Source organism: Dermochelys coriacea, chromosome 15 (assembly GCF_009764565.3).
Source record: "Dermochelys coriacea isolate rDerCor1 chromosome 15, rDerCor1.pri.v4, whole genome shotgun sequence".
Classification (NCBI taxonomy): domain Eukaryota; kingdom Metazoa; phylum Chordata; order Testudines; family Dermochelyidae; genus Dermochelys; species Dermochelys coriacea.
Genome location: NC_050082.1, coordinates 23,864,701 through 23,882,416, shown reverse-complemented (window position 1 = coordinate 23,882,416; position 17,716 = coordinate 23,864,701). Strand labels below are relative to the sequence as shown.

General features: G+C 45.6%; 1 protein-coding gene across 37 annotated transcripts in view; it reads right to left on the bottom strand.

The window, feature by feature from the left end:
* NCOR2 (nuclear receptor corepressor 2) overlaps positions 1 to 17,716 on the bottom strand; it is a 419,584-nt gene that overhangs the window by 224,591 nt on the left and 177,277 nt on the right. For all 37 annotated transcript variants that reach the window (XM_038372887.1, XM_043497676.1, XM_043497682.1 and 34 more), the window contains one exon: positions 6,573 to 6,752. In XM_038372887.1, the coding sequence (XP_038228815.1) occupies positions 6,573 to 6,752 (180 nt within the window). The remainder of the gene's footprint in view (positions 1 to 6,572; positions 6,753 to 17,716) is intronic.

Below are 17,716 nucleotides of genomic sequence, written 5' to 3'. Positions count from 1 at the left end.
AAAAGAGAGAGAGTTGTGCAAAGACTCAGAAGTGAATCTGGAAGAGACTTTGAGGATGTTAATTCAGCTAAAAAAAAATAGTAACACAGGTTAGACAGAAGGGCGGGGGTCAACTATCAGGAATCAGGCACGGTGTTTTTTTGGGAAGCTCTGCAGGAAAGGGCTTTTCCACCGACGCCAAAGGGCCTGGCATCAAACCCTAGTGCCCTTAATTGTGTCCTGTCCATCCACCTAATTTCTCAGCTGATCTTTCAATCCTAACCAAATATAAAGCACCAACAATAAAAACAGCAACCCCCAACTATCCCTATCCTTTGACCCACCCCGCTGCCCAAAGCCAGAAGAAATGTATATTATGACTTGCAGTTTGATCTCAAGACCCAATAACCAAGGCATCTGAAGGACAAAAGGTGGGTTCGATACTCCCTTTTTGGAATATGCCCCACTATTGGTCCCCTCCTGTTTAAACCAGGAGACCACTGGCTCAAGTGTCTCCATTGATCTCCCTCCATGGATGCTGCCAGAATTGTGAAGTGGTTCCCCAACAAGACGAGGTAAGCCACTTAAAGCTTTTCAGGTCAGGACCAACATGTTCAACTCCACTTGGGAACTAATCAGCAACCTGTGTCTTGATGAACTACTTTCCCCTGGGGTTTACAGTGCACTTCTAGCTCTTTGTTCAACTAGAACCGCTTCCAAACGGAGCAGGGTCCAAGCAGCAAAGGTCCAATCCAGATTAGAACTTTCCCAGGGTCGAAGAATGTTAGGATCCAGAGTTTGGTTCGAGGAAAGAAATGCATGCACTATTCTCATAATAGAAGAGATGCCCTTTACAGTCCCCAAAACTACAAAATCCAGGAATTCGAAACAAAAGATCCCCAGATTATCAAACAAAAAACCAAAAACCCCAATTTCTATCAGGGAAAGGATCTGGGTAAAATCTCTAGAAGCTTTGACAGGTATTTTGGCAGCCCACAAAAAACTTTCCCGGTGGTCCAATCTGTTAATTGATTTAAAACAGAAGATTTGATGGCAAATCAAGAAATGAATGATTGCCAGTAAGTGGAGGCTCATTAAAAGCAGCTCCTTAAAAGCAAAACCACCATGCCTGCACATCTAATTAGAGATGAAATACAGTGAAGAATTAGTCTCTCTACTCTCTGTGGGCGTAATACTGTACAATTATCAAAGGTGTAGGCCCACCAATTAGAGTACACGGACTAGGAGTTACTTCCCCTCTGTGCTCTCTGAGATTACAAAGATGATATCAGTAGGTTTAGTCAGCAACAACTTCTCTTGGAATTTGTGGTAAATGGCAAAGCAAAATAGGTCAAGATCAAGAGACGGATCTTAAAGGTCTGCCACAAAAAAACCGTCTGGGACTGTGACCTTTACAATCAAAAATCAGGAGGAGTCTTGACAGTGACACGCCAACCCTCCGCTAGCTGCAACTTCCTTCTTCTAAAATGAAAATCCCACTGCAGTGTCTTCAAGGCAACACAAAGCCCTGTTATTAGGGACAGCGTAAGCTTCCCTCTCCTCCTAAGGCCAATCAGTTTCTAAATGAAGGCAGCACCTCTTTCTCTTCCCCAGCAACAATGGTACGGTAAAAACAATACTTAATCTGCAGTACATATGGCAGCAAGCATAGATTCCCTCCTGTTTGATCAAGTTGCATGAGGTATGAACTGAAATAGCTTTGACTGTGTCTGGCTTTTCCAGTCTTCTGTGAATCTAGTCAGTCTTTGGCATGGTTGCCCTTTCTCAGAGGTAGCTATCATTCCTTTTCTTTTTATCATTTAAATGTTCATGTTTAATCCAGGCACATGCTAGTTCCTGGGCAGAAATCACCAGTGATTAGCCCACACACACGGCAACTTAAAACAGAAAGAAACAGGGTTTCCAGCTCAGGAAATCTACTTCTAAACACATATTCTAAGAAAAATAGGCTGAGAAACAGCAGATAAAATTGAGTTGGGGGAATTGTTCTTTAACATGATAAACCTACCTGGCAGATTTGGCAAATAGGCCAAGTCTTGCGTTCCCCTACGGTGCTGCAAGGCTACAGGCCACCGCTGGCTCCACCTTTGCCAGCAGGTGTCAGCGTTACTCTTCCAAAAAGCATTTTTGAGATGGCTTAGAAAATATTTGCAAAGAAAGAAAATCCCAGAAAATTTTTTGGAGCGTGGGGGGGAAAGGGGGCGCAAAGGTTGGTTATTCAAGATCCCTGGTACCATGGCCAGGAATAACGGCATGGCGATTATCCTTCCTTGTCATGACAGAGAAGGCTAGTGGGAGAAGCGAAAGAGATTGAACGCACATGAAAAAGAAGGGGCAGCCGGGGAGGGGCAGCTGGTCAAAGCAGCTCACTGGTGCATTGGATTTCAGGAAAGCAAAGCTCCTGGGCTGCTAAAGACTTTGCTTCATCAGAACCCCTCCTGCCAGCCAAGCCCAGAGAGAGCCTTCAGGGCCATTTTTGGAACGACCAAGGAGACGTTGTTGCTACTGCTGCTGCTGCTTTATTTATTTTGCACAGGCTGTGTGTACAAATGTGTTTAATTGTCTCTAAGACCTCCCAAGGACAGAGGGAAAACGCATTGAGACATTAGGGCTTCGTACAACTGCTCTACTGTTTGCTCAAGGAAGATCTGGCTAATATCTTTTGTTTTCTCTCTCTCTCTCTCATGTTCTTTAAAAGTCAGTGGGGCTCAGATGCCCAGATGGACCAAATGTTCTCAAAGTATTACAGAGAGGAACTTTTCTGCTCTCTCTTTTCCCCCCACACCTCTCAAATATTTTCTCTTGTATTGAATCCTAAAAGGCCAGATGTACTGAACTTTCTTAAGGAGAGGGAAGGCCAAGGTCAATATCTGTAACTGACTGCACACCAAGCAACAGAACCACACGCAAAGAAAAGGGAGAAGGGGGTTTATCTGTCAGCAGCTACTTTTGCCGCCTTCGTAACTAATCTGAGCATTTGCAGAGGATTTATAAAATCAATGATTGGGGGAGAAAACGAGACAAACAATAAAAGCCTTTTTTTTCCAGGATGATGGCCTGGCTTTGAAAGATACTAAGTACCTGCAGCTCCCTTAACTTCAAATCTGTGGGTATCCAGCAGCTCTGGAAAAGCCAGGCTGCAGAGCTTGTCTGCTAGGAGGACACCGTCCCCACAGCTACTGTGAATTATACCCTGGAGGAGTTGGGGGAATCTCCATTTCAAGGTAAAATGACAATCTCGTTTTGCTTTCCCAGAGTCACTGACTTAAGATCAAATTTAATAATGTTATTAAGATAATATTGAAGTAAAAAGAAAATGGTACAGAGTTTAGGCATAGAAGTTTTTTCCACTAGAAAACAAGCCAAACTTCCCAGCTGTGCTTCACTGATGACCTGGTTTGCACAGGCCTGGAAGCCCTGCGCCCTTGGTAAAGCCAGGTGGCTCCAGGAGTACTAAGGCTCTAACTAAGTGGAGCCTGTTGCTCTCAATAGGCTAAATCCCCCTTCACTGCAAACTGACCGGGCGATGGACACTGCCAGCATGTTGAGGTCGCCGGACCAAAGGTCCCTTGGGAGCAAGGGCTTTTCTTTAAAAGGAACTGTAATGAATACAGTGTTGGCGCAAAGTGCCAGCTTCTTTTCTGAGACTGGTGCTTGGAGGCAGCCCCACCTGAGAAGGGGCATCACCCTTGCAGATGCGGGAGGCACCTGTTGCATAGTGCCGCACTGCAGTCAGTTTGGGCTACTCTGCCAGGTGAAGCAGGCAGAAAGGCTAGCAAGACCAGGCAGCATGCAAGAAAAGCTCCCTGGCCACTCTTACGGCTCCCATTCCAATTTCTCTCCCAGGCCTCAGCGAAGGGGGCATGGTCGCAAAGCTGATGCATCTGGCTGATTCCCCAGCTATCAGGACAGCCCCTTGGAGCACAGGAGGCCGGGCATAAGATGAGAGCAGGCTTCAAGTCCCTATCAGCAGAGAATGTAAAGATGTCTTAAAGCTACCTTTGACCCATTCTGCCCTTCCCCACATCCTTCCATCTGCTTCTCTGCAAAGCAGCTTGGGGAGACCAAGGGATCTGGCCCAGGAGTTTAAAGCCAACAGCGTCCTTTGAACTCCAACTTTATCATTACGCCACCATTGTCCCGGCAGGTCTGTCTTTAAAGGAACCAGCCTTCCAGTGGCAAGCGCCAGAATCTTATTGCTCTCAGCCCTTACGGCGGGCCAGACTCCACCCAACTCCCAAAACATAAAACAAGGGAATCCTCTGTGGTTTTAAAATCACTCCAGATGTTTCAGCTGCACCAATGAAAAGGCAGCTTTGGGGCCATTCATTTCACCTGGCATCACAGCTGCTGCTTAGCCCTCCGGGCTCCCCTCCCTTCCCCTCTCCCTGCTCCAGCCCTTTTGATACCTCTGTAGGGAAATCAACTAAAAACAGGTGTCTAGGACTAATTACACCACACTATTTAAAAACAAAACCAAACTGTCCTGATTCCACTTACGAGGGGGATGGAGAGGCATCTGTTCATCAAAACCTCAACTCTATTCATAGCAAAAAGGGTCATTTAGGATGGCCTTGCAGTAAAGAGACTAAAGAGCTTTGTTCTGTGCCAGCTACAGCATAGCCTGCTGAGAGTGCACGTGAGCACGAGCGTGTGCATGGGTGTGCGTGATTGTGTGCGTGTGAAACAAGAGCAGTTTCTTCAGTTGTTCTATTGCACTCATTATTCCCTTCCTGTGCCGTTTCTGCCGAACTTGGGAGGAACGTCAGCAACTTGTTTTCCCTCTAGGAGCATGGAAATAGACCCAGTTTTTCATTCAGAATGACAGCCCAATTATACCGCCTCCTTAATTCATAAATTCCAGGGCACACGCACATCAGGAGAGCTGGCTCATCTCTCGGGCGGGCGGGTGGGGATTAGCAGTCATCAGCAAGCATTACAGAGCTTCCTGACGCAGGGAAAGTAACAACCAGTAACAGGGAGACACAAAGAACTGCTTTGCTTTAGGCACTGAAAAACCTTTATAAAAATCACAGGCTGCCACTGTACTTTTGTCATGTTAATCTCTTAATGGGGTTATGATAATCTGTGTGGGAACAATAAGCCTGAGATGTGCTGGTGGAGTCTTCTACCAGGCAGACTTCTACTCTGCTACATAGACAAGGAAGGATTGTCCAGTGGTTAGAGCACTAGCCTAAGATTTAGAAGACCTGGGTTCAATTCCCTGCTCTGCCACAGACATACTGTGTGACCTTGGGCAACTCACTTAGCCTCCCAGTGCTCATCTGTAACAAGAATAATAGCCATCTCTGCAGGGAGGATACGTACATTGAAAATGGTCATGTGTCCAGATACTACAGTAACAAGGGCCTTACTGTGAGACCTAGCACTTCCCTAGAATAGTGGTACACGCTTACCCAAGGCTCAGCAGTAGAATTTAATGGCAAACAAATATGGGTCTCTTCTCCCATCCCCTCAATTGACTACAGGAAGGGAACTGCCCAGAGCCCTCTGTTACATCTGCCTGAGCAGAGTAACACTCACTGCAATACAGCAGGGGCTGCAGGTTAGGTCACAAAACAGCAGGAGGCATTGTTCCCAAGTCTGCCACTGATGCAGGGCTGCCCTATCGCGTTGACACACAAAGCTTTGGGTTTGTTTTTCAAGCTACAACGAGAAATCTCAGTATTGCAGCTTTATTTTGGGACACACACACCCACCCACCCCAGGGGAAGAGGGAGAACAGGACAACTGGGGCACACACTGATTACAGAACTACCAAGCATGCCAGGCACCACCACAAGTCGGGAACAACAAACAGCAACATATAATGCAATATAGGCAGAACGGGGCACTGCAGAGAAGCAAATCCCTTCCTGAGACTCAGGGTGGAAATTTCCAAGCGCTGAATTCAGCATTCGCAGATTTAGAACCAGAGCACAATTGCATTTTTTCTTAACATTTCCCACCATTGCACTACTGACTGCACTATTTCCCCTGTGGTAATGCTGCTGGAGATCTAGTTGGGAGGAAAGATAGTCTTGTGATTACAATGCACAGGGTTGAGGACCTGGGATCAATTGCCAGCTCTGTCACCCACTTCTTGCGTGATCCTGGGCATGTCGCTTAATTTCTCTGTACCTCATTTCCCCATCTATATAACAGGGATAAAAATACTTCTTTACCTCACCCCTTGTTTGTCTTCTCTATTCAGGTTGTAAGCACCAGGTGGGTAGGGATCGGCTCTTACCAGGTGTGTGCACAGCACAGCACAGCACAGCACAATGGATCCCTGGTCTTGGTTTGGGCCTCTTAGTGCTAATGCAGGACAAACAACAGTGCAGATGGGCTGGCGAGCTGTCCGGGGGAAGTCTAGGTGTCACGCTGGTTAAAGCGCTAGCAGTTTCCTTGCCTTATGTACAGTGGCTGCTGCAACTGCTGCCCTCAGTGGAACTGTGCAATGTCATCCCTCGGTGGATGGCAGTGGACGCTCGGAACAGACGGGCCGCCATTACAGGGACATGCGGATGCTCTGACAGACATACCACTCCATCAGTGCCGAGCCACCCTACCTGTTTCTTTTTCAGCTTGGAGATCTGCTGCTCCACCATGGTGATCTCCCGATCCACTCGGTCCATGTTCTGGATCAGCTCCTCCTTTGAAAGCCTGGTGGGTAACAGATCCAGATCCGAGTCAGGGTGGGCGGGGCTGACTGGAGACATGGGTTCCAGCTTGCCTGTCAGGCTTCGCTCCTGTGGAGAGTAAGAACCCCCCGATCAGCGATTTCAGCACCTTTCCCTCATCACGTTACAGATGCGCACTTCCCTGGTCACTTTCCAGCCCTTTAACATGGACGCTTCAAAGAACCTGCTACACTAAGCAAGGCTGGCCACATCACCCGGACGCTCTACAAACTCCCTGGCTCCCCATGGAACAGCAAGTTAAACTCCAGAGAATGAGAAGGTGGCCTTCATCTTTATGGTCACCCATGGTACTGGTCCAAGAAAGGCCACTCACTTTGCGACCATCCGCTCCTGCAGTGGTCACATCCCATAAAACCATCAACTTCGCAGGTCAAACTCCTGATGGCAGGGGACAGAGCTTTATTGATAACTGGTTCCAGACTACCACAAAACTTAACACGACAATAGCCCCAACAACTAAATTGAGGAAGAGAGAGTAACATAGGCACGCAGTTTGTTCTAAAAGAATTCTGGAAGCCTCCCGGAGAGAGAGAGAAATCTAGTCCACCTAGGGGGTGGGGTTGGGGGGAGATTTCATGCTCTTGTTAATTTGGGGAGGAGCTCAGATACTAGGGTGGTGGGTGCCAGATAAATAAGAAAAAGACGCTGTATGAGAGACTAGGTTAGATAAAATAGGCAGAAGTAATGACAAATGTCTGTTTACAGGCTCTAAAGCAAACAGCGTTGGAGGAAGTGCTCTTCAAAAAAGAAACTTCATGGAACAATGCAACCTAACAGAGTTTCAAAGAATAGCTCTCATTAGGATGGCGTTTGCTGGGGGGGAAGGGGAAGGGACGACACCGCTCTGGGGAAAAGATCAAAGTGTTCAGCACTTTAGATTTTTCCCAAGCAAAGCAATGGTTTAGCTACTACTAATTAGCCAATATCTCCTGACAGGCTTAGAACAATAATCCGGCTGTTGTGCAATGCCTTTCACCCCAAAGATCTCAAAGTGTAACTACTGATATACAAACTTGACAAAGGGTTCCGTTCACCCTCCACTGAAATGAAGCCACCTCTGAGCTGAAGCACTGCAGCTGATTAACATCGCATGGCAATGTGAGAAGTAGTTTAGAACTGGACATGAACACCAGCTCATCCCAACGCAAGTAGAGTTCAGCAAAGAGGATTCTGCCTTGCTCTTAACTAACATCTGCTTGCACACAACCTCCTCTTTCACAGGCATCAGAGCCCAGAAACCTTTAGCAAGGACCTGAATATCAAGGCCTGAAACAGCCTAGGGAATTTCAAGAGGCAAGAGACAGATTCATCCAACCTGGCAGGACACTGAAGTTAACGCTCGTGCCTTTATAAAGAGCATCAATAGGATCTGTAACTACACATCAGGCTCTCAATTTTACGTCTTATTTCCTATCACCACATGGGGCACTGCTTCCATGCTGACTCAGCGCATCACCATAGTTCCTTACCGTCTCCTGCCCCAGTGATGACCCAGCCCTGACCCTGTTTTGATCCGACAGGATCCCAGTACGACAGCCTATTCTGGCCTAATGCATTCCACTCATATTTGGTAGCTACAAGACATCGTAATTAAGTTTATCTGTTCATTTATTTTGCGATGGGATGGGATTTCTTTTCCCCCAGGATAGAAACAGGGGAGGTAAAATGATGGTTTAGTTTGTAACCTTAAACCACAAACTGCTCAATAATCACCCTGCAGCTGCTCTGAGAAAAAGAAGAAAAAAAAAAGCAAACAAGCAACGAAGTTCACACAACTTTGCACCTTTATTACAACAGCCTCACAACTGGAGACAAGTCTGCCATTGTTCTCCAGCACCAACTGGTGCTTTTCATTCCTTCCAGAAGGGCTCCCTTTCTCTCTGACTCCCGGGCTGTGGATGACTGCCAGGCTAACTTCCCGCCTGGACCAGCAACAGGTGGGCTATTCATTAACTTACCACTTGTACTTCAGGGCTGTTTCCTCCTTTGGGAGGCACGGAGCCACGTGATCTCAGACCGCAGCTAGTTGCAGCCAACAATATGACAAGAACGTTCTGCTGCATTGGTTAAAGCGGCAGGCGTCCGCACAGTTAAGCACTATGAATTGCTCTGGCCCGGGCATGATTACCCATGATGAAACCTTCTGGGATGGATGTGTGCGTTAAAAAAAAAAAAAAAAAAAAAAAAAAAGATACCACCTAATGACACTCAATGACATTTAATGACACGCATCTTTTAATTAATAACTGCTTACTGGAATGTGCAGCTGCAGCACGTAACCTCCACCCCTGCTTTTTGAACTCCCAAAGCAGCCTTAGAAGTGGAGTGTGCATCACAATGCCACATCTTAAGCCTTGCTCCCCACTCAAGTCGGCCCTGGACAGCTTTGATACAGGTCAAGGAATTTTCACCATGCTGCAAATGAAGCTTCATGCTGCTTCCAGTCAAGTTTCACTCAATTATAAGCTGGTTTCACTGTGCTAGCCTCCCAGAAAGAAAAGTATGTTGACTCCTCGATGGGTATTCAGTGCCGCAGTCAAAGGGAATAATCGTTTTCTTTTGCTCAGCCAGAGCAGAGGACGACTGAAAGGGGAAGAAGTAGCAGCAAAGGACGGAGAGATTTCTGCCCAGGCCCCATTCCAGCCACTGGAAAGAACTGAGATGGGACAGTCAACACTCTTCGTGAGCGCCTTCTTCTCCTGGCATTCTTGCCTGCCAGTGGCTTTCCCAGAACTTCTGACCCCAGGGCCACAAGGGCTAATGAATAATGTTCTTACTTTTCTTCGCTCCCCCTCCCCCCGCCCCATTATACAACTCTGCTAAGAGACAAGGAGTTTGTCTCTCTTCAAATGGCTTTATTCCAATAAGACTGCTTGGTAGCTTTAAAAGCATGTTGGCTCGTCAATGCCGCTCCTGCTTCTGCCACCGTGAAGATAAAGCATAGTAGCAATCTGGATATTAATATCCTTTCCCCCACCACATTCCTTACTATCACAGGATGGGGTTTTTTTCCATTTCTTAGCATGAGGAGATACCACAAAGGCAGCTGAAGAAGTTGACTCCAAACATCCCTCCAAAAACCAAGCTACAAGAGCATTAAACACATACTGAGAAGGCAAAACAGTGGGTTTCTATCTCAGTAGATTTACACTGGGATAAGATGGTGCAAGTGCTCAATTACCTGCCAACCACAAGCGGAGAGCTGAAACCTGGCCTTCCTCATGGGCAACTGCTAAGCCTTCCCTATGCTCTCAATTTTCAAAGCCAGAGGAAGCGGAAGATAGATTTTAAGGCATGCAATGCCTGGTTTGCGCAAGCCTATGGGACAGCAGGAGTGGGAAGGAAATTGTGTGGTGATGGTGTGTGGGTGAGCGAATCAGCAGAAGTCATTTCAGTCCACAATTTCAAAGAGTGAGAGAGAGAGAGAGAGAGAGAGAGAGAGAATCGAACCCTAAGTAGAAAACAACCAAGTGAAACTGGCCCACATTTGGCAATATGCAAAACGTAAGGACTTTAAAAGATTAAAGCCCTTTTTGTAAAACCTTTGGAGACTCTGTTTCTGCTGTCCAGTCATATTTTCAGCCTACGGATTCTGGAAGAGAAGCGATGGTATAGTGGAGCAGAAAGAATGGCAGAGCGCTACCTTACATAAAAGTACCGCCATCTCGCATTACGTCAGCAGTGCTCGGAGGCTCTTTCAAAACGGGTAATTGCCATTTTCACAGACACAGGTATCTAGACAGAGAGAGACAGACAACAAGGACGCGGGAGAAAGGGAATGAATGCAGAAGTCTCTTGGGAAACTCACATCTGATAATGAGGTTCGGGGAACAGCACTCTCGTTTTTAAAAAGAAGCCCTTATTCCTAAGTGCAAAAACCAGGTGCACATGAAAAGATTGTGACAGCTGCCTGCCACAGTCAGCTTGCAAAGGCTGGACTTTCAAAGCAGGTTAAGTAACAGCAAGTGGTGGGCACTTGAATCCCTGACGTGTACTCCAACCTCCTCCATTAGCGCTCTTCCTGGGAAAAGAGGCCTGATTGCCTCCCCTGGCTGAAGAGCGTTGAGCATGAGTGTTCGCAGATTATGAATTTAAAATACTCTTGTGCTTGACTCAGTCAAGTAACGAGGGCCTAGTGCTCTTTTGATGCAGCAGCTATTGCTGGGAGCAATCCTGTGCTGTCAGAAGCCTGGACTGGGTGACCTAATCAGTCTGTTCCATCTCCAGTTTCCATGACAGAATACATAAGGAGATGCTCAGTGAAGCTTACAACAGCACGCCTTACACACAGTGATTGCTATGTCGCCAGAACATCCAGTTTTTCTACTGTTGGTTCTTTGTTACTGTGAGAATCTGCCTGTTCTTTTGCACAAGTGCTGATATCTTGGCATCAAACGTGTCATAAGCATGTCTAAAAACAGCTGTTTGGAATGCTCTAAAGAGACAGGGGCCACGTAAGTAATTCAGCCCGACCTCATACGGGTTCAACATTAAATGTTCATGACAGAGAGAGACCTTGTGGCACAAACCTCAAAGGGAAACGGCACACTGTGGTGACACAACAACCCAGTGCAATGCATCTCCTGAAGATTACCAGGGAAGAGAAGAAAGCAGCGTTGCAAAAGCCAAAAAGGAGAACAGGATGGGCACATATAACAACATATCCTTTGAAGATACATGCCAGTGGGCCTCTCAGCTGCCCATAGAACCCTTGGAGAGGAACAAAAGGTTGGGAACCTCCCATTCACATTATGACTGGGACTGCCTTTTCCTTGCTCCAATGTTATCCCAGCCTCTCAGCACTGTACTGGTGTCCGTCCCCCCTTCACTTCCCCCTTCCCACTGCTACATGGCAGCTCTAAGCATCCAGCCAAGAGGGGGATGCTCCAGCTCCCAGCAAGCCAGACACCGCTGGATTGTGCTTGCTAGCTGCAGAGAGAAATCCATCCCGAGGGAGCATCCTGGACCAGAAAGTCAAATATTTGTGAACTGCATCCTTAAAATAGGAACCCATTTCAGCCAACACAGGAGCTCAACTCACTGCTAGGGAGGGTGGGTTTTTTTTTTTTTTTTTAAATGGTAGCAGTCGTCTGCTTCCTAACACTGAAGAAGCCACTTAAAGCAGGCTCTATATGATGATGTTGACGCCTGGGATCCTATCACATCCAGGTTTTAAATTAACATAGTGTGAAATGTAAAATTCTTATTAATGAGTAGTCACGGCCTTCAAAACCAGCATGCAGCCCAGAGAGTTAGAATCAATCTGCTGGAGGGAAGAAAACAATTACTTCATTACTCAAGTCGATACTTTCTCAGTAATTATACTGTTTCCATGTGATTTGTTTTTATACACAGCTAACAGCTACTGTAGTCCCTGTTTATCCCTGGTGTTGTTATTATGCGATTTGTACGATAAAGGGAAGAAGGGTGGGGGCGGGGGGCCAGGATTAATATAAAGCATCCCTTGGTAATAACAGCTGCTGCTGCCATAAAAGAAAACAATTAACACTAGAGAGACACTCCATCTGAGAGGAGAACCTGTCCTAGATTTTTATTCTGCATGTGGTTGTTCCAAGCATAGGTCCAACCAATAACAATCACAGCTCTTCACTGGAGGTCCCACCAAAAAAATCAAAGCTCTGTATGATGAGTACCACCTTCACTTTCTGGGATGCAACTGATAGCATCTCTTATTTTAAACTGCAAAGACTAGGGAAGAATTTGTAACGCCGCCACGGCCCACTGTTTCTAAAACAACTGCAGATTCAGGGCTTGATTCAACTTTCACAGACTTTAATTGGAGTCTGCAGTGGGCCCGATCCAGCTATCACATGGCAGTTTAAAAGATGCACTTGGGCAAGCGGTCAAAGCACAAGGTCAGGAATTCTTGAATGCAGACTCCATCTCCAACGACTGCCCTCTGCAGCCTTGGGGCTTGTCTACACTTACCGTGCTGCAGTGACGCAGCTGCAAGCGAAGACGCTACTACGCTTCTCCCGTCCACTTCCACAAGAGGCAGTAGCTGTGTCGATGGGAGAAGCTCTTCCGTTGACACAGAGCTGTCTGCACCCAGGAGTTACACTGGGATAACTGCATCGCTCAGGAGTGTGGCTTTTCCACACCCCAGAGCGACGTATCTGTAGTGACATATGTTTGTAGTGTAGACACTTCACCTTCCTCACAGTAATTAAACTGATCAACCTCACTGGGCAGGCTGAACAGTCAATGCCTGAAGAAGAACGGCGCTGTTAGTGGTTTCAGAGTAGCAGCCGTATTAGTCTGTATTCTCAAAAAGAAAAGGAGGACTTGTGGCACCTTAGAGACTAAAATTTATTTGAGCATAAGCTTTCGTGAGCTACAGCTCACTTCATCGGATGCTGTTAGTGGTGTGCATCAGAAGCAGTAATACTAAATAGACGGGAGGTGGGGTTGGAGAGTGGAGAATCAACAAGGCAGAAGGAAGAGAGTGTTCAAAACAGCTGGTGCAGTTGAAGAGAAATAAAGAGGAGGAGGAGGGGGCTGGGGTGGGGAATGGAGGATGTGGGGGAAGGACAGATCAATAATATGCTGCCTTTTTAAAAAAAAAAAAAAATCCTTCCATGGAGGGCAAATCACCTGCCAATGCAAAGCAAGTATTGCTCCTGCCTTCAGACACATATCTGCATTTAGCATTTTGAAAGGTAAGAGATAATGAGAGGTTTTAGAATGAAGGCATGGTGGGAGACACAACGGAGCCCTTGTTCACATCTGGACTCACCCAGACCTCAGGGCGAGCTGTGACTGGCTTGAACCTGGGTTTTCTTGACAATGAATCAGCCACCTTTCTAAAGCCCCAGGGGATGCCACATCATAACTTTGGAACCTTCACTTTCAGCTGGTCAAATAAAGCTATGCTGTCTGAAAAAGAGGGGGCAAAGTCTAGTGATTACGGATATGGAATTGGGAGTCAGGTCTCCTTGTTTTTAAACTTCTCTCTACCACTGCCTCACTATGCGTGTTCCAGCAAGTCATGGTGGCTCTCTGCCTCAGTTTACCCATCTATAAAATAAGTATACTACTAACAGTCTCTTCATTCCAGGAACATGAGTAACTTCAACATCAAATGTCTATAAATTACTTCATTAACCCAGTTTAGTGAAGGACTTGACAATTAGGAAATTAAAGGATTGTCCAACTGCAGTTTGATTGATTGATTTATTAAACACAGTGTTTTGTTAGAACTCTGAGCTTCTACCCCCAATTCCTTCTGCTTGCACATCTCAGGCACACCCAGAGGATAAAAGAGAACACAGTTACAGACAGCTGGATGACAACTGCTGCAGATCCACAGTGGGCAAAATTCAATTCAGACCTAAAAATGAAGGAAGCCCTTGCGTCCAGGTAGACAGTTGAGGCGTCTGAATGCCTGTGATTTTATCTGGGGATATAATTCTGTCATCTGAATCTTTCTTATCTCTACATACTCATCAAATGCACCTTAAATCTTCAAACTAATTAAATTCCCAGTATGCAGTTAGTGAGAGTCTGTGCCACAAGGCAGAGCCACTATTTGCTCTCTAGCCATCTGCAAGAACCTGTGGTTTGGAAAGCATTGTTCGATTCCATAAAGCTAGAATAAGTACTAAACCCAAGGGCTATTAAGGGCTGTGATTCCTATGGAAGTGGGAGAAGGGGAAGAAGGCTGGAAAGGATCTTCTCCAATTTCGTACTAGAGATGGCAGAGCAGGTCAGGGAATCCAGGCCTCCTGATTCCCAATCTAGTGCCCATTTCCCCTGGATTGCACTGCAAAAACAAGCTTATAAAAACGTTAAAACCAAAGAGGTCATACGTATATTTAAATAGTTAAAAGTCCAAAGGGAACCAGGCTTAACCCTAGAGCATCTGCAATCCAAACATTACAGCCTTGTGCTAATGCAGCAGATGAGAATCAAAAATGAATAGAAACAAACCATGAAACTGACTAGCTGGTCACATCTTCCCAGCAGAGGGAAAGGCAGAAAGAGGTAAAAGAGTGTAACCGTGAAAAGCAGATCAGGTTATTAAACTTTTTGTTTTTCTATCATCTGGCATTTTACTGACCCTTTGTTTAGCCCAATCTTCTTATGGGAAATGTAATTTTTAAACCCTTAGGGTTTTCCATTGACAGTATCTTTACAATAAAACTGAAGGCAGCGTTAGCTTTTCTAGACTGATCCAAGTGCAGGCAGGGCTGTAAACTGTGCTTGATTCCTGGTCGCAGTGAAGTTAATGCTTGCCAAAGGTAACGCACTGAGAACACAGCAGCTCAGCAGCTCGTTCAGAATTCCTGCAGCCCAACATCAGGCAAACCACTCTGACTTGGGACCCTCCCAAACGACACTCCCTTTGCTCTCAGGACTGCCTTCTAGCGATGGGCAGAAGTAGTTCTTACTAAGCCAGAGTAACTACACCTCTAACATAGTAGGAAAGGGGTGGGTGAAAAAGGCATCTGCAGAATGGTACAGTAACTGTAAATGGTGCCTTAATCATTTTATTAAGATAATGTTGAAGTAAAAAGAAAACGGTACAGAGTTTAGGCATAGAAGTTTCTGATTATCAGGGAATAAGGTACAGATTATCAAGGGGTGCGAAGTTCAGTTTAGGAGCGGGTGGCGTAAGGAATACATAATCTGCAATCTCCCTGATTGGGGGTAAAAGTTTAACGGGTCAAAGTACAGACATTGAGATATGGGGGTATGTTGTCCATATAATGGCTATGTGCAGGTGTGGAGTATAATGAGCGAATGATGATGATGAGGATGGCTCTACCCTCATTTGGTGGGATTTAATGTTCAGTGAGTTTATGGTTCCAGTTCATATGGTCCAATGAAAAAAAAAGTCTCTCAGTCCCTTTCCCAAGGTTGATGCACAATGTTGTACCAGCTCACACCTCCTAGTACTGTCGGTGGCCAGTGATGTGTTCGATGTAGATGTCCCTGGACCATCTGATTGTGTCCAAGACCATGAGGCACCGCATGAGCTGTGCGTACCGTCGACCGATCCTGCAGGTCCGCAGCACACGCTTGTTGCAGGGGTCCCAAGCGCACCCCCAAAGCCCACCAAAAAAGGAGTCAATTAGCAAGTACAGTAACGTTCCCAGGCAAAACTAATCAGAATATTTAAGTAATTCAAAGCTGTGGGATTTAAGGATTACATGCGTTTTTCCTCAGTTTCCACACACAAACAGCATGTGAAGGCAGCAGCAGAAGTTAAAAAAAATTATATTCATAGGATTTTAAATAGTAAATATTCTCACGGGAGTTAATGAAGCAGGAGACTCAGCAGCTGTATAAGAGAGCACTGATTTTTTTTTAAACTATATAAAAACTTTTTGAGAAGACCCATGCAATTCCATTCCCTGTACCTGGGTGATTTCCATGCAGCCAGAGCACAAACTATCCCAATAATTTTTTAGCTTGCACAAAACTAGGTCAAGAAACTTCCCCAATGTTTCAAACAGCTTGAAGCAATTTAATTGCAAAATAAGTAACAAATGCTGACTGTCCCTCTCCCATCTCCACCAACAGATTTATGAGGTTGGTAAACCCTTCCAGTTCGTGTTATGGTTAAATGCACTAACTGAAGCACGGTATCTGGTCTTGCAAAACTTGCGCTCAAAGAAGCCATTCCACGTTATTACACTTAACAAATGCTGCCTCCGGGCTTGCTAAGATTCCAGAAGAATACAGAAGCAGCAATGAACAATGCATATATGCTTCAAAGCAGCTCAGAACAATGACCAAATCATGAAAGACTTACATAAAACTCCCATTGAACTCGTAGGTCTTGTACTAACCAATGGATGTTCTGCCTCTCTCATTACCTCCTTGCATTTCCCACTACTAGATAATAATTGTATTGATGTCACACACATTCCCCCAGTGAGATCATACGAATTATGAATACTTAGCTACTGAACTATTTATTATAGGTGGGCTGGTAGCAGGCATCTATTATTAAGGGTTGTCTGACCCTTTGCATTTTAAAGACCCTGTTTTCAGCTGCTCTTAACTTTGCCAAAATTTTAACCATTTGGGCTGAAATTTTCCATGCTGGGGGTCTACCTCAGGTTGATTTTTCATTTTATTTTATTTTTGTAAGTTTCAGCCAAAACAGTTCAGCCATTCCCAGAAATGAGGTTAGGGAAATATATGTTGGTTTGCAATGTTTTAAAAAAAAAAAAAAAAAAAAATTCTGGCAAACTTTTTCCATAAGAAGCTTTAGCACCTCCGTGCTTTCGAACAGGGACTTGAAATTTGGCAGGGGTGGTGCCTTTTGCTGTTCCTGTGAAAACCTGTCCAAATTTGGCTGAGGTTGAAAAATCTCAGTTCTCACATGCTTCGAATTCAGCAGCTAACAGCCCGGAAGATTCCATCCTCATGGAACATACTTTATCCCCTCATAGCTCCTACATGTGACCAGATTGTACATGCTCCATCCTCCACCAGAATGATTGAGCAGGTTCCATCCCAGGGCTATAGGGGCTCCGAAAGACTTTCCCTATAATTGCTGCTCCAGGTTGGGTCTGGGTCTAGACACCTGTACTGAGAACAGGGAGGGAGTCTGACAGAGACATGGTGGGGGAGGTAATATCTTTTACTAGACCAACTTCTGTTGGCAACAGAGACAAGTTTTCAAGGAGCCTCGTCTCTCCTGTGCTCTCACTGAAACCCCAGTCCTTGGGCCCAGGCAACCTGAAGGAAAAAGCCACTGGACTCAAATGCAGTCCCAAAATTAATGGACACTTTTTGACCTTAATATCTCTGTGCCTTGGCTCCTCATCTGTAAAATGGGGATACCACCACCCTGTCCCCCGTCACCTCATCTGTGTGCTGTGGAAATAGATTATGCACTCAGATACTATAGTGACGAGTGCCGTAGAAAAGCTCATGAGGAAATTAAGAATTCTGCATTCAGATTGGGGTCTGAATAGTGACAGTAAATGAGACCTAGGGTCACACATTGAACAACGAGGATAAAACAAAATATTGAA